Here is a 26,598-nt window from a genome sequence, read left to right as displayed (position 1 = left end):
ATAACATAAGAACAACTGAGAGGTCCAATAACATAAGAGCTTCTGAGAGATCCAATAACATAAGAGCCGCTGAGAGGTCAAATAACATAAGAACCAATCAGAGGTGCAATAACATAAGAGCTGCTGAGAGGGCAAATAACATAAGAGCTGCTGAGATGTCAAATAACATAAGAACCACTGAGAGGTCAAATAACATAAGATCTGCTGAGAGGTCCAATACCAGAAGAGCTGCTGAGAATCCAATAACATAAGAACGACCGGGAGGTTCAATAACATAAAACCCCTGAGAGGTTCAATAACATAAGAACCATTGAGAGGTCCAATAACATAAGAGCTGTTGAGAGGTCCAATAACATAAGAGCTGCTGGGAGGTCAAATAACATAAGATCTGCTGAGAGGTCCAACAACATAATATCTGCTGAGACATCCAATAACATAAGAACCACTGAGAGGTTCAATAACATAAGAACCACTGAGAGGTCCAATAACATAAGAGTAGCTGAGAGGTCCAATAACATAAGAGCTGCTGAGAGGTCAAATAACATAAGAGCTGCTGAGATGTCCAATAACATAAGAGCTGCTGAGAGATCCAATAACATAAGAACCACTGAGATGTCCAATAACATAAGAGCTGCTGAGAGGTCCAATAACATAAGAGCTGCTGAGAGGTCAAATAACATAAAAGCTGCTGAGAGGTCAAATAACATAAGAGCTGCTGAGAGGTCAAATAACATAAGAGCTGCTGAGAGATCCAATAACATAAGAACCACTGAGAGGTCCAATAACATAAGAGCTGCTGAGAGGTCCAAGAACATAGGAGCTGCTGAGAGGTCAAATAACATCAGAACAACTGAGAGGTCCAATAACATAAGAGCTGCTGAGAGGTCCAATAACATAAGAGCTGCTGAGAGGTCAAATAACATAAGAGCTGCTGAGAGGTCAAATAACATAAGAGCTGCTGAGAGGTCAAATAACATAAGAGCTGCTGAGAGATCCAATAACATAAGAACCACTGAGAGGTCCAATAACATAAGAGCTGCTGAGAGGTCCAAGAACATAAGAGCTGCTGAGAGATCCAATAACATAAGAACCACTGAGAGGTCCAATAACATAAGAGCTGCTGAAAAGGTCCAATAACATAAGAGCTGCTGAGAGGTCGAATAACATAAGAGCTGCTGAGAGGTCGCATAACATAAGAGCTGCTGAGAGGTCAAATAACATAAGAACCACTGAGAGGTCCAATAACATAAGAGCTGCTGAAAAGGTCCAATAACATAAGAGCTGCTGAGAGGTCCAATGACATAAGAACCGCTGAGCCACCTGTGTCAAAGACTTAGAGAAGACTGTCCTCGGTCCTATGGACACCGGGCATTGAATAGCTCGATATTTCAACCCCACTCATTAGTGCCAGAAAGAAAAAGCTTGTCATTTGTAGTTCTGTCGTGCACTGGGCACAAGATTCCTATCACAAGATCACTGGTGTGTTGTCATATTACTAGGCTGGATAAGTCGCAAAAGGAATATTTTATAGGGTGAACATAAACAAACACAACATAAAACAATCCAGCTCAAGTCAACACAACATGATATAACCCCAACATAACCCAACACAGGATAAAAATACCCACCACAATACAATAAAACAACATTACAATGAACAATGTTACACAACCCAACACAAAATATCACCAACCAGCCTATCCCAATACAATGTAAAACACAAAATGACAAAACAATATAACAAATACATGCCAACTCACAGCAACCTAAATTGTTTCTCTGCAGAAGAATACAACATAGACAACCCTAACCAAGCCAAATGCTAAGGGCCTGATTCACAGAACTAACTTAAGACAAAATCCTAAACGTACTACTTTTGGTAGTCACAGAAGTTAGGATTTTGTCTTAAATTTGTCTTAAGACAAACTTAAGACAGACTTAAGTTGGGATTTTTTCTTAAGTTTGTCTTAAATCTGTCTTAAGTTTGTCTTAAGACAAACTTAAGACAAAATCCTAACTTCTGTGAATACCAAAAGTAGTAAGTTTAGGATTTTGTCTTAAGCTAAGAACACCCAAACCAACCATGACATAAACCAACATAAGTAAATGCAATGTAAAACAGACCAACACAACCCGGAACAGCAGAACACACAGGAACCAAACGGATGCAATATAAGGGAAGCAATCACATAACAATGCAAACTAACATTTCATATAAACCACAAAACACAAACCAATGTAACACAACCTAATATAACATAAACCCAGATACTCAAACAGCATGAGGGTAGTCTAATGTATCTGTCGCCCTTTGTCTGACATTCAACTGCGCCAACACTTCACATACACTTTGAAACTGAAGAGGCAGGTTTGAGATGTGTTTGGAGTCATGTGAAGGACATGGAGGGACACCAGCGTACAAGGGTGTAATTCTCTTCTGTTCTCTCATACAGTATGGGCGCTCAGACAGCTACCGCGTGGCCACAACGCAAGACAACAAAGAGGCGGAGAACACGCCACAAAAAGACACGAAAGCAGCCATACAGAAAAAAGAACTGGATGACTTGAAGAAGGAAGTGTCTCTGGTGAGCACCGGCTGTGGCAGAGGACGGAGAGGTGGTGACTGCAGAGGGTGGTGTAGAAGCGAGGGCTCTGAGGATGATGTAGAAGCGTGGGCTCTGGGGATGGTGTAAAAGTGGGGGGTCTGGGGATGGTGTAGAAGCGAGGGCTCTGGGGATGATGTAGAAGCATGGGCTATGGGGATGGTGTAGAAGCGTGGGCTCTGGGGATGGTGTAGAAGCGAGGGCTCTGGGGATGATGTAGAAGCGAGGGCTCTGGGGATGATGTAGAAGCGAGGGCTCTGGGGACGGTGTAGAAGCGAGGGCTCTAGGGATGGTGTAGAAGCGAGGGCTCTGGGGATGATGTAGAAGCGTGGGCTCTGGGGATGGTGTAGAAGCGAGGGCTCTGGGGATGGTGTAGAAGCGAGGGCTCTGGGGATGATGTAGAAGCGAGGGCTCTGGGGATGGTGTAGAAGAGAGGGCTCTGGGGATGGTGTAGAAGCGAGGGCTCTGGTGATGATGTAGAAGCGAGGGCTCTGGGGATGGTGTAGAAGCGAGGGCTCAGAGGATGATGTAGAAGCGAGGGCTCAGAGGATGATGTAGAAGCGAGGGCTCTGGGGATGGTGTAGAAGCGAGGGCTCTGGGGATGGTGTAGAAGCGAGGGTTCTGGGGATGATGTAGAAGCGTGGGCTCTGGGGATGATGTAGAAGCAAGGGTTTTGGGGATGGTGTAGAAGTGAGGGCTCTGAGGATGGTGTAGAAGCGTGGGCTCTGGGGATGGTGTAGAAGCGTGGGCTCTGGGGATGGTGTAGAAGCGAGGGCTCTGGGGATGGAGTAGAAGCGAGGGCTCTGGGGATGGTGTAGAAGCGAGGGCTCTGGGGATGATGTAGAAGCGAGGGCTCTGGGGATGGTGTAGAAGCGAGGGCTCTAGGGATGGTGTAGAAGCGAGGGCTCTGGGGATGATGTAGAAGCAAGGGCTCTGGGGATGGTGTAGAAGCAAGGGCTCTGGGGATGATGTAGAAGCGAGGGCTCTGGGGATGGTGTAGAAGAGAGGGCTCTGGGGATGGTGTAGAAGCGAGGGCTCTGGTGATGATGTAGAAGCGAGGGCTCTGGGGATGGTGTAGAAGCGAGGGCTCTAGGGATGGTGTAGAAGCGAGGGCTCTGGGGATGATGTAGAAGCTTGGGCTCTGGGGATGGTGTAGAAGCGAGGGCTCTGGGGATGGTGTAGAAGCGAGGGCTCTGGGGATGATGTAGAAGCGAGGGCTCTGGGGATGGTGTAGAAGCGAGGGCTCTAGGGATGGTGTAGAAGCGAGGGCTCTGGGGATGATGTAGAAGCGTGGGCTCTGGGGATGGTGTAGAAGCGAGGGCTCTGGGGATGGTGTAGAAGCGAGGGCTCTGGGGATGGTGTAGAAGCGAGGGCTCTGGGGATGGTGTAGAAGCGAGGGCTCTGGGGATGGTGTAGAAGCGAGGGCTCTGGGGATGATGTAGAAGCGAGGGCTCTGGGGATGATGTGGAAGCGAGGACTCTGGGGATGGTGTAGAAGTGAGGGCTCAGAGGATGATGTAGAAGCGAGGGCTCTGGGGATGACGTAGAAGCAAGGGCTCTGGGGATGGTGTAGAAGCGAGGGCTCTGGGGATGATGTAGAAGCGAGTACTCTGGGGATGGTGTAGAAGTGAGGGCTCAGAGGATGATGTAGAAGCGAGGGCTCTGGAGATGACGTAGAAGCAAGGGCTCTGGGGATGGTGTAGAAGCGAAGGCTCAGGGGATGATGTAGAAGCGAGGGCTCTGGGGATGATGTAGAAGCGTGGGCTCTGGGGATGATGTAGAAGAGAGGGCTCAGAGGATGATGTAGAAGCGAGGGCTCAGAGGATGATGTAGAAGCGAGGGCTCTGGGGATGACGTAGAAGCAAGGGCTCTGGGGATGGTGTAGAAGCAAGGGCTCTGGGGATGATGTAGAAGCGAGGACTCTGGGGATGGTGTAGAAGTGAGGGCTCAGAGGATGATGTAGAAGCGAAGGCTCTGGGGATGACGTAGAAGCAAGGGCTCTGGGGATGGTGTAGAAGCGAGGGCTCTGGGGATGATGTAGAAGCGTGGGCTCTGGGGATGATGTAGAAACGAGGGCTCAGAGGATGATGTAGAAGCGAGGGCTCAGAGGATGATGTAGAAGCGAGGGCTCTGGGGATGGTGTAGAAGCGAGGGCTCAGAGGATGATGTAGAAGCGAGGGCTCAGAGGATGATGTAGAAGCGAGGGCTCAAAGGATGATGTAGAAGCGAGGGCTCTGGGGATGGTGTAGAAGCGAGGACTCTGGGGATGATGTAGAAGCGAGGGCTCTGGGGATGGAGTAGAAGCGAGGGCTCTGGGGATGGTGTAGAAGCGAGGGCTCAGAGGATGATGTAGAAGTGAGGGCTCTGGGGATGATGTAGAAGCGAAGGCTCTTGGGATGGTGTAGAAGCGAGGGCTCTGGAGATGGTGTAGATGCGAGGGCTCTGAGGATGGTGTAGAAGCGAGGGCTCCGGGGATGGTGTAGAAGTGAGGGCTCTGGGGATGGTGTAGTAGCGAGGGCTCTGGGGATGGTGTAGAAGCAAGGGCTGTGGGGATGGTGTAGAAGCGAGGGCTCTGGGGATGATGTAGAAGCGAGGACTCGGGGGATGGTGTAGAAGCGAGGGCTCTGGGAATGATGTAGAAGCGAGGGCTCTGGGTATGATGTAGAAGCGTGGGCTCTGGAGATGGTGTAGAAGCGAGGACTCTGGGGATGGTGTAGAAGCGAGGGCTCTGGGGATGATGTAGAAGCAAGGGCTCTGGGGATGGTGTAGAAGTGAGGGCTCTGGGGATGACGTAGTAGCAAGGGCTCTGGGGATGGTGTAGGAGCGAGGGCTCTGGGGATGGTGTAGAAGCGTGGGCTCTGGGGATGACATAGAAGCAAGGGCTCTGGGGATGGTGTAGAAGTGAGTACTCTGGGGATGGTGTAGAAGCGAGGGTTCTCGGGATGGTGTAGAAGTGAGGGCTCTGTGGATGATGTAGAAGCGAGGGCTCTGGGGATGGTGTAGAAGCGAGGACTCTGGGGATGGTGTAGAAACGAGGACTTTGGGGATAGTGTAGAAGCGAGGGCTCTGGGGATGATGTAGAAGCGAGGGCTCTGGGGATGGTGTAGGAGCGAGGGCTCTGGGGATGGTGTAGAAGCGTGGGCTCTGGGGATGATGTAGAAGAAAGGGCTCTGGGGATGGTGTAGAAGCTAGGGCTCTGGGGATGATATAGAAGCGAGGGCTCTGGGCATGATATAGAAGCGAGGGCTCTGGGGATGATATAGAAGCGAGGGCTCTGGCGCTGATGTAGGGTGCTAATCATGAGAGTAACATAGAATCAATGGTTTTGGGTGATTATCATCTGCTGCTGACTGTAGAACTGAGACCTTTAAATGATAATGTATTAGTGGTGACTATAGGGGATGGTGTAGAAGTGATGGCTTTGGGTGAAAATATTCTTGTATTGACTGTAGGAGATGGTGTAGGGGTGATGGTTTTGGGTGATTATCTTCTGGTGCTGATTCTAGGAGATTGTGTAGAAGTGATGGCTTTGGGTGAATATATTCTTGTATTGACTGTAGGAGATGGTGTAGGAGTGATGGTTTTGGGTGATCATATTCTCGTGCTGACTGTTGTACATGGTGTAGAAATGAGACCTCTAAGTGATAATGTATGGGTGCTGACTGTAGTAGATGGTGTAGAAGCAGTTGCTTTGGTTGATTATATGCTGGTGCTGACTGTAGGAGATGATGTAGAAGTGATGGCTTTGGGTGATTATATTCTTGTATTGACTGTAGGAGATGTTGTTTAAATGATACCTTTAAGTGATAATGTATGGGTGCGGTCTTTGGGAGATGGTGTAGGAGTGATGGCTTTGGGTGATTATATTCTGGTGCTGACTGTAGGAGATGGTGTAGAAGTGAGACCTTTAAGTGATAATGTATGGCTGCTGACTGTAGGAGATGGTGTAGAACTGAGACCTTTAAGTGATAATGTATGTGTGCTGACTGTAGGAGATGGTGTAGTAGTGACACATTTAAGTGATAATGTATTTGTGCTGACTGTAGGAGATGGTGTAGTAGTGACACCTTTAAGTGATAATGTATGGGTGCTGACTGTAGGAGATGGTGTAGAAGTGAGACCTTTAAGTGATAATGTATGGATGCTGACTGTAGGAGATGGTGTAGAACTGAGACCTTTAAGTGATAATGTATGGATGCTGACTGTAAGAGATGGTGCGGAAGTGAGACCTTTAAGTGATAATGTATGGGTGCTGACTGTAGGAGATGGTGTAGTAGTGACACCTTTAAGTGATAATGTATTTGTGCTGACTGTAGGAGATGGTGTAGAACTGAGGCCTTTAAGTGATAATGTATGGGTGCTGACTGTAGGAGATGGTTTAGAAGTGAGTCCTTTAAGTGATAATAAATGGGTGCTGAATGTAGGAGATGGTGTAGTAGTGACACCTTTAAGTGATAATGTATGGGTGCTGACTGTAGGAGATGGTGTAGTAGTGGGACCTTTAAGTGATAATGTATGGGTGCTGACTGTAGGAGATGGTGTAGTAGTGACACCTTTAAGTGATAATGTATGGGTACTGACTGTAGGAGATGGTTTAGAAGTGAGTCCTTTAAGTGATAGTGTATGGGTGCTGACTGTAGGAGATGGTGTAGAAGTGAGACCTTTAAGTGATAATGTGTGGGGGTCTGTCTTTAGGAGATGGTATAGGAGTGATGGTTTTGGGTGATTATATTCTGGTACTGACTCTTGTAGATGGTGTAGAACTGAGACCTTTAAGTGATAATGTATGGGTGCTGACTGTAGTAGATGGTGTAGAAGCAGTTGCTTTGGGTGATTATATGCTGGTGCTGACTGTAGGAGATGATGTAGAAGTGATGGCTTTGGGTGATTATATTCTTGTATTGACTGTAGGAGATGTTGTTTAAATGATACCTTTAAGTGATAATGTATGGGTGCTGTCTGTAGGAGATGGTGTAGGAGTGATGGCTTTGGGTGATTATATTCTGGCGCTGGCTGTAGGAGATGGTGTAGAAGTGAGACCTTTAAGTGATAATGTATGGGTGCTGACTGTAGGAGATGGTGTAGAACTGAGACCTTTAAGTGATAATGTATGTGTGCTGACTGTAGGAGATGGTGTAGTAGTGACACCTTTAAGTGATAATGTATTTGTGCTGACTGTAGGAGATGGTGTAGTACTGACACCTTTAAGTGATAATGTATGGGTACTGACTTAGGGGATGTTGTAAAAGTGAGACCTTTAAGTCATAATGTATGGATGCTGACTGTAAGAGATGGTGTAGAAGTGAGACCTTTAAGTGATAATGTATGGGTGCTGACTGTAGGAGATGGTGTAGTAGTGACACCTTTAAGTGATAATGTATTTGTGCTGACTGTAGGAGATGGTGTAGAACTGAGGCCTTTAAGTGATAATGTATGGGTGCTGACTGTAGGAGATGGTTTAGAAGTGAGTCCTTTAAGTGATAACGTATGGGTGCTGACTGTAGGAGATGGTGTAGAAGTGAGACCTTTAAGTGATAATGTGTGGGGGTCTGTCTTTAGGAGATGGTATAGGAGTGATGGTTTTGGGTGATTATATTCTGGTACTGACTCTTGTAGATGGTGTAGAACTGAGACCTTTAAGTGATAATGTATGGGTGCTGACTGTAGTAGATGGTGTAGAAGCAGTTGCTTTGGGTGATTATATGCTGGTGCTGACTGTAGGAGATGATGTAGAAGTGATGGCTTTGGGTGATTATATTCTTGTATTGACTGTAGGAGATGTTGTTTAAATGATACCTTTAAGTGATAATGTATGGGTGCTGTCTGTAGGAGATGGTGTAGGAGTGATGGCTTTGGGTGATTATATTCTGGCGCTGGCTGTAGGAGATGGTGTAGAAGTGAGACCTTTAAGTGATAATGTATGGGTGCTGACTGTAGGAGATGGTGTAGAACTGAGACCTTTAAGTGATAATGTATGTGTGCTGACTGTAGGAGATGGTGTAGTAGTGACACCTTTAAGTGATAATGTATTTGTGCTGACTGTAGGAGATGGTGTAGTACTGACACCTTTAAGTGATAATGTATGGGTACTGACTTAGGGGATGTTGTAAAAGTGAGACCTTTAAGTCATAATGTATGGATGCTGACTGTAAGAGATGGTGTAGAAGTGAGACCTTTAAGTGATAATGTATGGGTGCTGACTGTAGGAGATGGTGTAGTAGTGACACCATTAAGTGATAATGTATTTGTGCTGACTGTAGGAGATGGTGTAGAACTGAGGCCTTTAAGTGATAATGTATGGGTGCTGACTGTAGGAGATGGTTTAGAAGTGAGTCCTTTAAGTGATAACGTATGGGTGCTGACTGTAGGAGATGGTGTAGTAGTGAAACCTTTAAGTGATAATGTATGGGTGCTGACTGTAGGAGATGGTGTAGTAGTGGCACCTTTAAGTGATAATGTATGGGTGCTGACTGTAGGAGATGGTGTAGTAGTGACACATTTAAGTGATAATGTATGGGTGCTGACTGTAGGAGATGGTGTAGAAGTGAGACGTTTAAGTGATAATGTATGGGTGCTGATTGTAGGAGATGGTGTAGAACTGAGACCTTTAAATGATAATATATGGGTGCTGACTGTAGGAGATGGTGTAGAAGTGAGACATTTAAGTGATAATGTATGGGTGCTGACTGTAGGAGATGGTGTAGAACTGAGACCTTTAAGTGATAATGTATGGGTGCTGACTGCAGGAGATGGTGTAGTAGTGACACCTTTAAGTGATAATGTATGGGTGCTGACTGTAGGAGATGATGTAGAACTGAGGCCTTTAAGTGATAATGTATGGGTGCTGACTGTAGGAGATGGTGTAGAACTAAGACCTTCAAGTGATAATGTATGGGTGCTGACTGTAGGAGATGGTGTAGTAGTGGCACCTTTAAGTGATAATGTATGGGTGCTGACGGTAGGAGATGGTGTAGTAGTGGCACCTTTAGGTGATAATGAATGGGTGCTGACTGTAGGAGATGGTGTAGTAGTGACACCCTTAAGTGATAATGTATGGGTGCTGACTGTAGGAGATGGTGTAGAACTGAGGCCTTTAAGTGATAATGTATGGGTGCTGACTGTAGGAGATGGTTTAGAAGTGAGTCCTTTAAGTGATAATGTATGTGTGCTGACTGTAGGAGATGGTGTAGTAGTGACACATTTAAGTGATAATGTATTTGTGCTGACTGTAGGAGATGGTGTAGTAGTGACACCTTTAAGTGATAATGTATTTGTGCTGACTGTAGGAGATGGTTTAGAAGTGAGTCCTTTAAGTGATATTGTATGTGTGCTGACTGTAGGAGATGGTGTAGAAGTGAGACCTTTAAGTGATAATGTATGGGTGCTGACTGTAGGAGATGGTGTAGTAGTGACACCGTTAAGTGATAATGTATTTGTGCTGACTGTAGGAGATGGTGTAGAACTGAGGCCTTTAAGTGATAATGTATGGGTGCTGACTGTAGGAGATGGTTTAGAAGTGAGTCCTTTAAGTGATAATGTATGGGTGCTGACTGTAGGAGATGGTGTAGTAGTGACACCTTTAAGTGATAATGTATGGGTGCTGACTGTAGGAGATGGTGTAGAACTGAGACCTTTAAGTGATAATGTATGGGTGCTGACTGCAGGAGATGGTGTAGTAGTGACACCTTTAAGTGATAATGTATGGGTGCTGACTGTAGGAGATGGTGTAGAAGTGAGACGTTTAAGTGATAATGTATGGGTGCTGACTGTAGGAGACGGTGTAGAAATGATACCTTAACGTGATAATATATGGGTGCTGACTGTAGGAGATGGTGTAGTAGTGAGACCTTTAAGTGATAATGTATGGGTGCTGACTGTAGGAGATGGTGTAGTAGTGAGGCATTTAAGTGGTAATGTATGGGTGCTGACTGTAGGAGATGGTGTAGAACTGAGACCTTTAAGTGATACTGTATGGGTGCTGCCTGCAGGAGATGGTGTAGAACTGAGACCTTCAAGTGATAATGTATGGGTGCTGACTGTAGGAGATGGTGTAGTAGTGGCACCTTTAAGTGATAATGAATGGGTGCTGACTGTAGGAGATGGTGTAGTAGTGACACCTTTAAGTGATAATGTATGGGTGCTGACTGTAGGAGATGGTGTAGAACTGAGGCCTTTAAGTGATAATGTATGGGTGCTGACTGTAGGAGATGGTTTAGAAGTGAGTCCTTTAAGTGATAATGTATGCGTGCTGACTGTAGGAGATGGTGTAGTAGTGACACATTTAAGTGATAATGTATTTGTGCTGACTGTAGGAGATGGTGTAGTAGTGACACCTTTAAGTGATAATGTATGGGTGCTGACTGTCGGAGATGGTGTAGAAGTGGGACCTTTAAGTGATAATCTATGGATGCTGACTGTAGGAGATGGTGTAGAAGTGAGACATTTAAGTGATAATGTATGGGTGCTGACTGTAGGAGATGGTGTAGAACTGAGACCTTTAAGTGATAATGTATGGGTGCTGACTGCAGGAGATGGTGTAGTAGTGACACCTTTAAGTGATAATGTATGGGTGCTGACCGTAGGAGATGATGTAGAACTGAGGCTTTTAAGTGATAATGTATGGGTGCTGACTGTAGGAGATGGTGTAGAACTGAGACCTTCAAGTGATAATGTATGGGTGCTGACTGTAGGAGATGGTGTAGTAGTGGCACCTTTAAGTGATAATGTATGGGTGCTGACTGTAGGAGATGGTGTAGTAGTGGCACCTTTAAGTGATAATGTATGGGTGCGGACTGTAGGAGATGGTGTAGTAGTGACACCTTTAAGTGATATGCTATGGGTGCTGACTGTAGGAGATGGTGTAGTAGTGACACCTTTAAGTGATAATGTATGGGTGCTGACTGTAGGAGATGGTGTAGAACTGAGACCTTTAAGTGGTAATGTATGGGTGCTGACTGTAGGAGATGGTTTAGAAGTGATAATGTATAGGTGCTGACTGTAGGAGATGGTGTAGTAGTGACACCTTTAAGTGATAATGTATGGGTGCTGACTGTAGGAGATGGTGTAGAACTGAGGCCTTTAAGTGATAATCTATGGGTGCTGACTGTAGGAGATGGTGTAGTAGTGACACCTTTAAGTGATAATGTATGGGTGCTGACTGTAGGAGATGGTGTAGAACTGAGACCTTTAAGTGATAATGTATGGGTGCTGACTGTAGGAGATGGTGTAGAAGTGAGACATTTAAGTGGTAATGTATGGGTACTGACTGTAGGAGATGGTGTAGAAGTGATGGCTTTGGGTGATTATCTTCTGGTGCTGACTGTAGGAGATGGTGTAGAAGAGATGGCTTTGGGTGATTAACTTCTGGTGCTGACTCTAGGAGATGGTGTAGAAGCGATGGCTTTGGGTGATTATCTTCTGGTGCTGACTGTCGGAGATTGTGTAGAAGTGATGGCTTTGGGTGATTATATTCTGGTGCTGACTGTAGAGGATGGTTTAGAAGTGAGACCTTTAAGTGATGATGTATTTGTGCAGACTGTAGGAGATGGTGTAGAACTGAAACCTGTAAGTGATAATGTATGGGTGCTGACTGTAGGAGATGGTGTAGAAGTGGGACCTTTAAGTGATAATGTATAAGGGATGACTGTAGGAGATGGTGTTGAAGTGAGACCTTTAAATGATAATGTATGGGCGCTGACTGTAGGAGATGGTTTAGAAGTGAGTCCTTTAAGTGATAATGTATGGGTGCTGACTGTAGGAGATGGTGTAGAAGTGAGACCTTTAAGTGATAATGTATAAGGGATGACTGTAGGAGATGGTGTAGGAGTGAGACCTTTAAGTGATAATGTATGGGTGCTGACTGTAGTAGATGGTGTAGAAGTGAGACCTTTAAGTGATAATGTATGGGTACTGACTGTAGGAGATAGTTTAGAAGTGAGTCCTTTAAGTGATAATGTATGGGTGCTGACTGTAGGAGATGGTGTAGTAGTGAGACCTTTAAGTGATAATGTATGGGTGCTGACTGTAGTAGATGGTGTAGAAGTGAGACCTTTAAGTGATAATATATAGGTGCTGACTGTAGGAGATGGTGTAGAACTGAGACCTTTAAGTGATAATGTATGGGTACTGACTGTAGGAGATGGTTTAGAAGTGAGTCCTTTAAGTGATAATGTATGGGTGCTGACTGTAGGAGACAGTGTAGAAGTGAGACCTTCAAGTGATAATGTATGGGTGCTGACTGTAGGAGATGGTGTAGTAGTGAGACCTTTAAGTGATAATATATAGGTGCTGCCTGTAGTAGATGGTGTAGAAGTTAGACCTTTAAGTGATAATGTATGGGTACTGACTGTAGGAGATGGTTTAGAAGTGAGTCCTTTGAATGATAATGTATGGGTACTGGCTGTAGGAGATGGTTTAGAAGTGAGTCCTTTAAGTGATAATGTATGGGTGCTGACTGTAGGAGATGGTGTAGAAGTGAGACCTTTAAGTGATAATGTATGGGTGCTGACTGTAGGAGATGGTGTAGTAGTGAGACCTTTAAGTGATAATATATAGGTGCTGACTGTAGTAGATGGTGTAGAAGTGAGACCTTTAAGTGATAATGTATGGGTACTGACTGTAGGAGATAGTTTAGAAGTGAGTCCTTTAAGTGATAATGTATGGGTGCTGACTGTAGGAGCTGGTGTCGAAGTGAGACCCTTGAGTGGTAATGTATGGGTGCTGACTGTAGGAGATGGTGTAGAACTGAGACCTTTAAGTGATAATGTATGGGTGCTGACTGTAGGAGATGGTGTAGTAGTGACACCTTTAAGTGATAATGTATTTGTGCTGACTGTAGGAGATGGTGTAGAACTGAGGCCTTTAAGTGATAATGTATGGGTGCTGACTGTAGGAGATGGTTTAGAAGTGAGTCCTTTAAGTGATAATGTATGGGTGCTGACTGTAGGAGATGGTGTAGTAGTGACACCTTTAAGTGATAATGTATGGGTTCTGACTGTAGGAGATGGTGTAGAACTGAGACCTTTAAGTGATAATGTATGGGTGCTGACTGCAGGAGATGGTGTAGTAGTGACACCTTTAAGTGATAATGTATGGGTGCTGACTGTAGGATATGGTGTAGAAGTGAGACCTTTAAGTGATAATGTATGGGTGCTGACTGTAGGAGATGGTGTAGAACTGAGACCTTTAAATGATAATATATGGGTGCTGACTGTAGGAGATGGTGTAGAAGTGAGACATTTAAGTGGTAATGTATGAGTGCTGACTGTAGGAGATGGTGTAGAACTGAGACCTTTAAGTGATAATGTATGGGTGCTGACTGCAGGAGATGGTGTAGTAGTGACACCTTTAAGTGATAATGTATGGGTGCTGACTGTAGGAGATGGTGTAGAACTGAGACCTTCAAGTGATAATGTATGGGTGCTGACTGTAGGAGATGGTGTAGTAGTGGCACCTTTAAGTGATAATGTATGGGTGCTGACTGTAGGAGATGGTGTAGTAGTGGCACCTTTAAGTGATAATGAATGGGTGCTGACTGTAGGAGATGGTGTAGTAGTGACACCTTTAAGTGATAATGTATGGGTGCTGACTGTAGGAGATGGTGTAGAACTGAGGCCTTTAAGTGATAATGTATGGGTGCTGACTGTAGGAGATGGTGTAGAACTGAGACCTTTAAGTGATAATGTATGGGTGCTGACTGCAGGAGATGGTGTAGTAGTGACACCTTTAAGTAATAATGTATGGGTGCTGACTGTAGGAGATGATGTAGAACTGAGGCCTTTAAGTGATAATGTATGGGTGCTGACTGTAGGAGATGGTGTAGTAGTGGCACCTTTAAGTGATAATGTATGGGTGCTGACTGTAGGAGATGGTGTAGTAGTGGCACCTTTAAGTGATAATGTATGGGTGCGGACTGTAGGAGATGGTGTAGTAGTGACACCTTTAAGTGATATTGTATGGGTGCTGACTGTAGGAGATGGTGTAGTAGTGACACCTTTAAGTGATAATGTATGGGTGCTGACTGTAGGAGATGGTGTAGAACTGAGGCCTTTAAGTGATAATGTATGGGTGCTGACTGTAGGAGATGGTTTAGAAGTGAGTCCTTTAAGTGATAATGTATGGGTGCTGACTGTAGGAGATGGTGTAGTAGTGACACCTTTAAGTGATAATGTATGGGTGCTGACTGTAGGAGATGGTGTAGAACTGAGGCCTTTAAGTGATAATGTATGGGTGCTGACTGTAGGAGATGGTGTAGTAGTGACACCTTTAAGTGATAATGTATGGGTGCTGACTGTAGGAGATGGTGTAGAACTGAGACCTTTAAGTGATAATGTATGGGTGCTGACTGTAGGAGATGGTGTAGTAGTGACACCTTTAATTGATATTGTATGGGTACTGACTGTAGGAGATGGTGTAGAAGTGATGGCTTTGGGTGATTATCTTCTGGTGCTGACTTTAGGAGATGGTGTAGAAGTGTTGGCTTTGGGTGATTATCTTCTGGTGCTGACTGTAGGAGATGGTGTAGAAGAGATGGCTTTGGGTGATTAACTTCTGGTGCTGACTCTAGGAGATGGTGTAGAAGCGATGGCTTTGGGTGATTATTTTCTGGTGCTGACTGTCGGAGATTGTGTAGAAGTGATGGCTTTGGGTGATTATAGTCTGGTGCTGACTGTAGGAGATGGTGTAGAACTGAGACCTTTGAATGATAATGTATGGGTGCTGACTGTAGGAGATGGTTTAGAAGTGAGTCCTTTAAGTGATAATGTATGGGTGCTGACTGTAGGAGATGGTGTAGTAGTGACACCTTTAAGTGATAATGTATGGGTGCTGACTGTAGGAGATGGTGTAGAACTGAGGCCTTTAAGTGATAATGTATGGGTGCTGACTGTAGGAGATGGTGTAGTAGTGACACCTTTAAGTGATAATGTATGGGTGCTGACTGTAGGAGATGGTGTAGTAGTGACACCTTTAAGTCATATTGTATGGGTACTGACTGTAGGAGAGGGTGTAGAAGTGATGGCTTTGGGTGATTATCTTCTGGTGCTGACTTTAGGAGATGGTGTAGAAGTGATGGCTTTGGGTGATTATCTTCTGGTGCTGACTGTAGGAGATGGTGTAGAAGAGATGGCTTTGGGTGATTACCTTCTGGTGCTGACTCTAGGAGATGGTGTAGAAGCGATGGCTTTGGGTGATTATCTTCTGGTGCTGACTGTCGGAGATTGTGTAGAAGTGATGGCTTTGGGTGATTATATTCTGGTGCTGACTCTAGGAGATGGTGTAGAACTGAGACCTTTGAATGATAATGTATAGGTGCTGACTGTAGGAGATGGTTTAGAAGTGAGACCTTTAAGTGATGATGTATTTGTGCTGACTGTAGGAGATGGTGTAGAAGTGAGACCTTTAAGTGATAATGTATGGGTGCTGACTGTAGGAGATGGTGTAGAAGTGGGACCTTTTAATGATAATGTATGGGTGCTGACTGTAGGAGATGGTGTAGAACTGAGACCTTTAAGTGATAATGTATGGGTGCTGACTGTAGGAGATGGTTTAGAAGTGAGTCCTTTAAGTGATAATGTATGGGTGCTGACTGTAGTAGATGGTGTAGAAGTGAGACCTTTAATTGATAATATATAGGTGCTGACTGTAGGAGATGGTGTAGAACTGAGTCCTTTAAGTGATAATGTATGGGTGCTGACTGTAGGAGATGGTGTAGAAGTGAGTCCTTTAAGTGATAATGTATGGGTGCTGACTGTAGGAGATGGTGTAGAAGTGAGTCCTTTAAGTGATAATGTATGGGTGCTGACTGTAGGAGATGGTGTAGAAGTGAGACCTTTAAATGATAATGTATGGGTGCTGACTGTAGGAGATAGTGTAGAACTGAGACCTTTAAGTGATAATGTATGGGTGCTGACTGTAGGAGATGGTGTAGAAGTGAGACCTTTAAATGATAATGTATAGGTGCTGACTGTAGGAGATGGTTTAGAAGTGAGTCCTTTAAGTGATAATGTATGGGTGCTGACTGTAGGAGATGGTGTAGAAGTGAGACCTTTAAGTGATAATGTATGGGTGCTGACTGTAGGAGATGGTGTATAAGTGGGACCTTTAAGTGATAATGTATAAGGGATGACTGTAGGAGATGGTGTAGTAGTGAGACCTTTAAGTGATAATGTATGGGTGCTGACTGTAGTAGATGGTGTAGAAGTGAGACCTTTAAGTGATAATGTATGGGTACTGACTGTAGGAGATAGTTTAGAAGTGAGTCCTTTAAGTGATAATGTATGGGTGCTGACTGTAGGAGATGGTGTAGTAGTGAGACCTTTAAGTGATAATATATAGGTGCTGACTGTAGTAGATGGTGTAGAAGTGAGACCTTTAAGTGATAATATATAGGTGCTGACTGTAGGAGATGGTGTAGAACTGAGACCTTTAAGTGATAATGTATGGGTACTGACTGTAGGAGATGGTTTAGAAGTGAGTCCTTTAAGTGATAATGTATGGGTGCTGACTGTAGGAGACAGTGTAGAAGTGAGACCTTCAAGTGATAATGTATGGGTGCTGACTGTAGGAGATGGTTTAGAAGTGAGTCCTTTAAGTGATAATGTATGTGTGCTGACTGTAGGAGATGGTGTAGTAGTGACACATTTAAGTGATAATGTATTTGTGCTGACTGTAGGAGATGGTGTAGTAGTGACACCTTTAAGTGATAATGTATTTGTGCTGACTGTAGGAGATGGTTTAGAAGTGAGTCCTTTAAGTGATATTGTATGTGTGCTGACTGTAGGAGATGGTGTAGAAGTGAGACCTTTAAGTGATAATGTATGGGTGCTGACTGTAGGAGATGGTGTAGTAGTGACACCGTTAAGTGATAATGTATTTGTGCTGACTGTAGGAGATGGTGTAGAACTGAGGCCTTTAAGTGATAATGTATGGGTGCTGACTGTAGGAGATGGTTTAGAAGTGAGTCCTTTAAGTGATAATGTATGGGTGCTGACTGTAGGAGATGGTGTAGTAGTGACACCTTTAAGTGATAATGTATGGGTGCTGACTGTAGGAGATGGTGTAGAACTGAGACCTTTAAGTGATAATGTATGGGTGCTGACTGCAGGAGATGGTGTAGTAGTGACACCTTTAAGTGATAATGTATGGGTGCTGACTGTAGGAGATGGTGTAGAAGTGAGACGTTTAAGTGATAATGTATGGGTGCTGACTGTAGGAGACGGTGTAGAAATGATACCTTAACGTGATAATATATGGGTGCTGACTGTAGGAGATGGTGTAGTAGTGAGACCTTTAAGTGATAATGTATGGGTGCTGACTGTAGGAGATGGTGTAGTAGTGAGGCATTTAAGTGGTAATGTATGGGTGCTGACTGTAGGAGATGGTGTAGAACTGAGACCTTTAAGTGATACTGTATGGGTGCTGCCTGCAGGAGATGGTGTAGAACTGAGACCTTCAAGTGATAATGTATGGGTGCTGACTGTAGGAGATGGTGTAGTAGTGGCACCTTTAAGTGATAATGAATGGGTGCTGACTGTAGGAGATGGTGTAGTAGTGACACCTTTAAGTGATAATGTATGGGTGCTGACTGTAGGAGATGGTGTAGAACTGAGGCCTTTAAGTGATAATGTATGGGTGCTGACTGTAGGAGATGGTTTAGAAGTGAGTCCTTTAAGTGATAATGTATGCGTGCTGACTGTAGGAGATGGTGTAGTAGTGACACATTTAAGTGATAATGTATTTGTGCTGACTGTAGGAGATGGTGTAGTAGTGACACCTTTAAGTGATAATGTATGGGTGCTGACTGTCGGAGATGGTGTAGAAGTGGGACCTTTAAGTGATAATCTATGGATGCTGACTGTAGGAGATGGTGTAGAAGTGAGACATTTAAGTGATAATGTATGGGTGCTGACTGTAGGAGATGGTGTAGAACTGAGACCTTTAAGTGATAATGTATGGGTGCTGACTGCAGGAGATGGTGTAGTAGTGACACCTTTAAGTGATAATGTATGGGTGCTGACCATAGGAGATGATGTAGAACTGAGGCTTTTAAGTGATAATGTATGGGTGCTGACTGTAGGAGATGGTGTAGAACTGAGACCTTCAAGTGATAATGTATGGGTGCTGACTGTAGGAGATGGTGTAGTAGTGGCACCTTTAAGTGATAATGTATGGGTGCTGACTGTAGGAGATGGTGTAGTAGTGGCACCTTTAAGTGATAATGTATGGGTGCGGACTGTAGGAGATGGTGTAGTAGTGACACCTTTAAGTGATATGCTATGGGTGCTGACTGTAGGAGATGGTGTAGTAGTGACACCTTTAAGTGATAATGTATGGGTGCTGACTGTAGGAGATGGTGTAGAACTGAGACCTTTAAGTGGTAATGTATGGGTGCTGACTGTAGGAGATGGTTTAGAAGTGATAATGTATAGGTGCTGACTGTAGGAGATGGTGTAGTAGTGACACCTTTAAGTGATAATGTATGGGTGCTGACTGTAGGAGATGGTGTAGAACTGAGGCCTTTAAGTGATAATCTATGGGTGCTGACTGTAGGAGATGGTGTAGTAGTGACACCTTTAAGTGATAATGTATGGGTGCTGACTGTAGGAGATGGTGTAGAACTGAGACCTTTAAGTGATAATGTATGGGTGCTGACTGTAGGAGATGGTGTAGAAGTGAGACATTTAAGTGGTAATGTATGGGTACTGACTGTAGGAGATGGTGTAGAAGTGATGGCTTTGGGTGATTATCTTCTGGTGCTGACTGTAGGAGATGGTGTAGAAGAGATGGCTTTGGGTGATTAACTTCTGGTGCTGACTCTAGGAGATGGTGTAGAAGCGATGGCTTTGGGTGATTATCTTCTGGTGCTGACTGTCGGAGATTGTGTAGAAGTGATGGCTTTGGGTGATTATATTCTGGTGCTGACTGTAGAGGATGGTTTAGAAGTGAGACCTTTAAGTGATGATGTATTTGTGCAGACTGTAGGAGATGGTGTAGAACTGAAACCTGTAAGTGATAATGTATGGGTGCTGACTGTAGGAGATGGTGTAGAAGTGGGACCTTTAAGTGATAATGTATAAGGGATGACTGTAGGAGATGGTGTTGAAGTGAGACCTTTAAATGATAATGTATGGGCGCTGACTGTAGGAGATGGTTTAGAAGTGAGTCCTTTAAGTGATAATGTATGGGTGCTGACTGTAGGAGATGGTGTAGAAGTGAGACCTTTAAGTGATAATGTATAAGGGATGACTGTAGGAGATGGTGTAGGAGTGAGACCTTTAAGTGATAATGTATGGGTGCTGACTGTAGTAGATGGTGTAGAAGTGAGACCTTTAAGTGATAATGTATGGGTACTGACTGTAGGAGATAGTTTAGAAGTGAGTCCTTTAAGTGATAATGTATGGGTGCTGACTGTAGGAGATGGTGTAGTAGTGAGACCTTTAAGTGATAATGTATGGGTGCTGACTGTAGTAGATGGTGTAGAAGTGAGACCTTTAAGTGATAATATATAGGTGCTGACTGTAGGAGATGGTGTAGAACTGAGACCTTTAAGTGATAATGTATGGGTACTGACTGTAGGAGATGGTTTAGAAGTGAGTCCTTTAAGTGATAATGTATGGGTGCTGACTGTAGGAGACAGTGTAGAAGTGAGACCTTCAAGTGATAATGTATGGGTGCTGACTGTAGGAGATGGTGTAGTAGTGAGACCTTTAATTGATAATATATAGGTGCTGCCTGTAGTAGATGGTGTAGAATTTAGACCTTTAAGTGATAATGTATGGGTACTGACTGTAGGAGATGGTTTAGAAGTGAGTCCTTTGAATGATAATGTATGGGTACTGGCTGTAGGAGATGGTTTAGAAGTGAGTCCTTTAAGTGATAATGTATGGGTGCTGACTGTAGGAGATGGTGTAGAAGTGAGACCTTTAAGTGATAATGTATGGGTGCTGACTGTAGGAGATGGTGTAGTAGTGAGACCTTTAAGTGATAATATATAGGTGCTGACTGTAGTAGATGGTGTAGAAGTGAGACCTTTAAGTGATAATGTATGGGTACTGACTGTAGGAGATAGTTTAGAAGTGAGTCCTTTAAGTGATAATGTATGGGTGCTGACTGTAGGAGCTGGTGTCGAAGTGAGACCCTTGAGTGGTAATGTATGGGTGCTGACTGTAGGAGATGGTGTAGAACTGAGACCTTTAAGTGATAATGTATGGGTGCTGACTGTAGGAGATGGTGTAGTAGTGACACCTTTAAGTGATAATGTATTTGTGCTGACTGTAGGAGATGGTGTAGAACTGAGGCCTTTAAGTGATAATGTATGGGTGCTGACTGTAGGAGATGGTTTAGAAGTGAGTCCTTTAAGTGATAATGTATGGGTGCTGACTGTAGGAGATGGTGTAGTAGTGACACCTTTAAGTGATAATGTATGGGTTCTGACTGTAGGAGATGGTGTAGAACTGAGACCTTTAAGTGATAATGTATGGGTGCTGACTGCAGGAGATGGTGTAGTAGTGACACCTTTAAGTGATAATGTATGGGTGCTGACTGTAGGATATGGTGTAGAAGTGAGACCTTTAAGTGATAATGTATGGGTGCTGACTGTAGGAGATGGTGTAGAACTGAGACCTTTAAATGATAATATATGGGTGCTGACTGTAGGAGATGGTGTAGAAGTGAGACATTTAAGTGGTAATGTATGAGTGCTGACTGTAGGAGATGGTGTAGAACTGAGACCTTTAAGTGATAATGTATGGGTGCTGACTGCAGGAGATGGTGTAGTAGTGACACCTTTAAGTGATAATGTATGGGTGCTGACTGTAGGAGATGGTGTAGAACTGAGACCTTCAAGTGATAATGTATGGGTGCTGACTGTAGGAGATGGTGTAGTAGTGGCACCTTTAAGTGATAATGTATGGGTGCTGACTGTAGGAGATGGTGTAGTAGTGGCACCTTTAAGTGATAATGAATGGGTGCTGACTGTAGGAGATGGTGTAGTAGTGACACCTTTAAGTGATAATGTATGGGTGCTGACTGTAGGAGATGGTGTAGAACTGAGGCCTTTAAGTGATAATGTATGGGTGCTGACTGTAGGAGATGGTGTAGAACTGAGACCTTTAAGTGATAATGTATGGGTGCTGACTGCAGGAGATGGTGTAGTAGTGACACCTTTAAGTAATAATGTATGGGTGCTGACTGTAGGAGATGATGTAGAACTGAGGCCTTTAAGTGATAATGTATGGGTGCTGACTGTAGGAGATGGTGTAGTAGTGGCACCTTTAAGTGATAATGTATGGGTGCTGACTGTAGGAGATGGTGTAGTAGTGGCACCTTTAAGTGATAATGTATGGGTGCGGACTGTAGGAGATGGTGTAGTAGTGACACCTTTAAGTGATATTGTATGGGTGCTGACTGTAGGAGATGGTGTAGTAGTGACACCTTTAAGTGATAATGTATGGGTGCTGACTGTAGGAGATGGTGTAGAACTGAGGCCTTTAAGTGATAATGTATGGGTGCTGACTGTAGGAGATGGTTTAGAAGTGAGTCCTTTAAGTGATAATGTATGGGTGCTGACTGTAGGAGATGGTGTAGTAGTGACACCTTTAAGTGATAATGTATGGGTGCTGACTGTAGGAGATGGTGTAGAACTGAGGCCTTTAAGTGATAATGTATGGGTGCTGACTGTAGGAGATGGTGTAGTAGTGACACCTTTAAGTGATAATGTATGGGTGCTGACTGTAGGAGATGGTGTAGAACTGAGACCTTTAAGTGATAATGTATGGGTGCTGACTGTAGGAGATGGTGTAGTAGTGACACCTTTAATTGATATTGTATGGGTACTGACTGTAGGAGATGGTGTAGAAGTGATGGCTTTGGGTGATTATCTTCTGGTGCTGACTTTAGGAGATGGTGTAGAAGTGTTGGCTTTGGGTGATTATCTTCTGGTGCTGACTGTAGGAGATGGTGTAGAAGAGATGGCTTTGGGTGATTAACTTCTGGTGCTGACTCTAGGAGATGGTGTAGAAGCGATGGCTTTGGGTGATTATTTTCTGGTGCTGACTGTCGGAGATTGTGTAGAAGTGATGGCTTTGGGTGATTATAGTCTGGTGCTGACTGTAGGAGATGGTGTAGAACTGAGACCTTTGAATGATAATGTATGGGTGCTGACTGTAGGAGATGGTTTAGAAGTGAGTCCTTTAAGTGATAATGTATGGGTGCTGACTGTAGGAGATGGTGTAGTAGTGACACCTTTAAGTGATAATGTATGGGTGCTGACTGTAGGAGATGGTGTAGAACTGAGGCCTTTAAGTGATAATGTATGGGTGCTGACTGTAGGAGATGGTGTAGTAGTGACACCTTTAAGTGATAATGTATGGGTGCTGACTGTAGGAGATGGTGTAGTAGTGACACCTTTAAGTCATATTGTATGGGTACTGACTGTAGGAGAGGGTGTAGAAGTGATGGCTTTGGGTGATTATCTTCTGGTGCTGACTTTAGGAGATGGTGTAGAAGTGATGGCTTTGGGTGATTATCTTCTGGTGCTGACTGTAGGAGATGGTGTAGAAGAGATGGCTTTGGGTGATTACCTTCTGGTGCTGACTCTAGGAGATGGTGTAGAAGCGATGGCTTTGGGTGATTATCTTCTGGTGCTGACTGTCGGAGATTGTGTAGAAGTGATGGCTTTGGGTGATTATATTCTGGTGCTGACTCTAGGAGATGGTGTAGAACTGAGACCTTTGAATGATAATGTATAGGTGCTGACTGTAGGAGATGGTTTAGAAGTGAGACCTTTAAGTGATGATGTATTTGTGCTGACTGTAGGAGATGGTGTAGAAGTGAGACCTTTAAGTGATAATGTATGGGTGCTGACTGTAGGAGATGGTGTAGAAGTGGGACCTTTTAATGATAATGTATGGGTGCTGACTGTAGGAGATGGTGTAGAACTGAGACCTTTAAGTGATAATGTATGGGTGCTGACTGTAGGAGATGGTTTAGAAGTGAGTCCTTTAAGTGATAATGTATGGGTGCTGACTGTAGTAGATGGTGTAGAAGTGAGACCTTTAATTGATAATATATAGGTGCTGACTGTAGGAGATGGTGTAGAACTGAGTCCTTTAAGTGATAATGTATGGGTGCTGACTGTAGGAGATGGTGTAGAAGTGAGTCCTTTAAGTGATAATGTATGGGTGCTGACTGTAGGAGATGGTGTAGAAGTGAGTCCTTTAAGTGATAATGTATGGGTGCTGACTGTAGGAGATGGTGTAGAAGTGAGACCTTTAAATGATAATGTATGGGTGCTGACTGTAGGAGATAGTGTAGAACTGAGACCTTTAAGTGATAATGTATGGGTGCTGACTGTAGGAGATGGTGTAGAAGTGAGACCTTTAAATGATAATGTATAGGTGCTGACTGTAGGAGATGGTTTAGAAGTGAGTCCTTTAAGTGATAATGTATGGGTGCTGACTGTAGGAGATGGTGTAGAAGTGAGACCTTTAAGTGATAATGTATGGGTGCTGACTGTAGGAGATGGTGTATAAGTGGGACCTTTAAGTGATAATGTATAAGGGATGACTGTAGGAGATGGTGTAGTAGTGAGACCTTTAAGTGATAATGTATGGGTGCTGACTGTAGTAGATGGTGTAGAAGTGAGACCTTTAAGTGATAATGTATGGGTACTGACTGTAGGAGATAGTTTAGAAGTGAGTCCTTTAAGTGATAATGTATGGGTGCTGACTGTAGGAGATGGTGTAGTAGTGAGACCTTTAAGTGATAATATATAGGTGCTGACTGTAGTAGATGGTGTAGAAGTGAGACCTTTAAGTGATAATATATAGGTGCTGACTGTAGGAGATGGTGTAGAACTGAGACCTTTAAGTGATAATGTATGGGTACTGACTGTAGGAGATAGTTTAGAAGTGAGACCTTTAAGTGATAATGTATGGGTGCTGACTGTAGTAGATGGTGTAGAAGTGAGACCTTTAAGTGATAATGTATGGGTACTGACTGTAGGAGATAGTTTAGAAGTGAGTCCTTTAAGTGATAATGTATGGGTGCTGACTGTAGGAGATGGTGTAGTAGTGAGACCTTTAAGTGATAAAGTATGGGTGGTGACTGTAGTAGATGGTGTAGAAGTGAGACCTTTAAGTGATAATATATAGGTGCTGACTGTAGGAGATGGTGTAGAACTGAGACCTTTAAGTGATAATGTATGGGTACTGACTGTAGGAGATGGTTTAGAAGTGAGTCCTTTAAGTGATAATGTATGGGTGCTGACTGTAGGAGACGGTGTAGAAGTGAGACCTTTAAGTGATAATGTATGAGTGCTGACTGTAGGAGATGGTGTAGTAGTGAGACCTTTAAGTGATAATATATAGGTGCTGCCTGTAGTAGATGGTGTAGAAGTTAGACCTTTAAGTGATAATGTATGGGTACTGACTGTAGGAGATGGTTTAGAAGTGAGTCCTTTAAGTGATAATGTATGGGTGCTGACTGTAAGAGATGGTTTAGAAGTGAGTCCTTTAAGTGATAATGTATGGGTGCTGACTGTAGGAGATGGTTTAGAAGTGAGTCCTTTAAGTGATAATGTATGGGTGCTGACTGTAAGAGATGGGCTAGAAGTGAGTCCTTTAAGTGATAGTGTATGGGTGCTGACTGTAGGAGATGGTGTAGTAGTGAGACCTTTAAGTGATAATGTATGGGTGCTGACTGTAGGAGATGGTGTAGTAGTGAGACCTTTAAGTGATAATGTATGGGTGCCGACTGTAGGAGATGGTGTAGAAGTGATGGCTTTGGGTGATTATATTCTGGTGCTGACAGTAGGAGATGATGTAGAATACAGAGTAGGTTTATTGATACAGAGTGGGTGTATTCGTACAGGGTGAGTGTATTGATACAAAGTTGACACACAGTGGTTGTATTTATATGGAGTGGATGTAGTCGTACAGAGTGACTGTACTTATACAGGGTGGGTGTATTGATACAAAGTAGGTTTATTGATACAGAGTTGGTGTATTCGTAGAGGGTGAGTGTATTGATACAAAGTTGATACACAGTGGGTGTATTAATGCAGAGTGGGTGTAGTCGTACAGAGTGACTGTACTTATACAGGGTGGGTGTATTGATACAGAGTAGGTTTATTGATACAGAGTGGGTGTATTCGTAGAGGGTGAGTGTATTCAAACAAAGTTGATACACAGTTGGTGTATTAATGCAGAGTGGGTGTAGTCGTACAGAGTGACTGTACTTATACAGGATGGGTGTATTGATACAGAGTAGGTTTATTGATACAGAGTCGGTGTATTCGTACAGGGTGAGTGTATTGATACAAAGTTAATACACAGTGGGTGTATTAATACAGAGTGGGTGTAGTCGTGCAGAGTGACTGTACTTATACAGGATGGGTGTATTGATACAGAGTAGGTTTATTGATACAGAGTGGGTGTATTCGTAGAGGGTGAGTGTATTCAAACAAAGTTGATACACAGTTGGTGTATTAATGCAGAGTGGGTGTAGTCGTACAGAGTGACTGTACTTATACAGGATGGGTGTATTGATACAGAGTAGGTTTATTGATACAGAGTCGGTGTATTCGTACAGGGTGAGTGTATTGATACAAAGTTAATACACAGTGGGTGTATTAATACAGAGTGGGTGTAGTCGTGCAGAGTGACTGTACTTATACAGGATGGGTGTATTGATACAGAGTAGGTTTATTGATACAGAGTGGGTGTATTCGTAGAGGGTGAGTGTATTCAAACAAAGTTGATACACAGTGGGTGTATTAATGCAGAGTGGGTGTAGTCGTACAGAGTGACTGTACTTATACAGGGTGGGTGTATTGATACAGAGTAGGTTTATTGATACAGAGTGGGTGTATTCGTAGAGGGTGAGTGTATTGATACAAAGTTGATACACAGTGGGTGTATTAATACGGATTGGGTGTAGTCGTACAGAGTGACTGTACTCATACAGGATGGGTGTATTGATACAGAGTAGGTTTATTG

At 43.8% G+C, this 26,598-nt stretch overlaps 1 protein-coding gene across 1 annotated transcript in view; it reads left to right on the top strand.

The window, feature by feature from the left end:
- ATP1A3 (ATPase Na+/K+ transporting subunit alpha 3) overlaps positions 1-26,598 on the top strand; it is a 316,872-nt gene that overhangs the window by 136,485 nt on the left and 153,789 nt on the right. The window contains exon 2 of the mRNA XM_086933041.1: positions 2,454-2,585. Coding sequence (XP_086789167.1) covers positions 2,454-2,585 — 132 coding nt within the window. The remainder of the gene's footprint in view (positions 1-2,453; positions 2,586-26,598) is intronic.

Source organism: Lissotriton vulgaris, chromosome 7, assembly GCF_964263255.1.
Source record: "Lissotriton vulgaris chromosome 7, aLisVul1.2, whole genome shotgun sequence".
NCBI lineage: Eukaryota > Metazoa > Chordata > Amphibia > Caudata > Salamandridae > Lissotriton > Lissotriton vulgaris.
The sequence above is the reverse complement of the archived record's forward strand: the minus strand, read 5'-3'. Positions and strand labels throughout refer to the sequence as shown.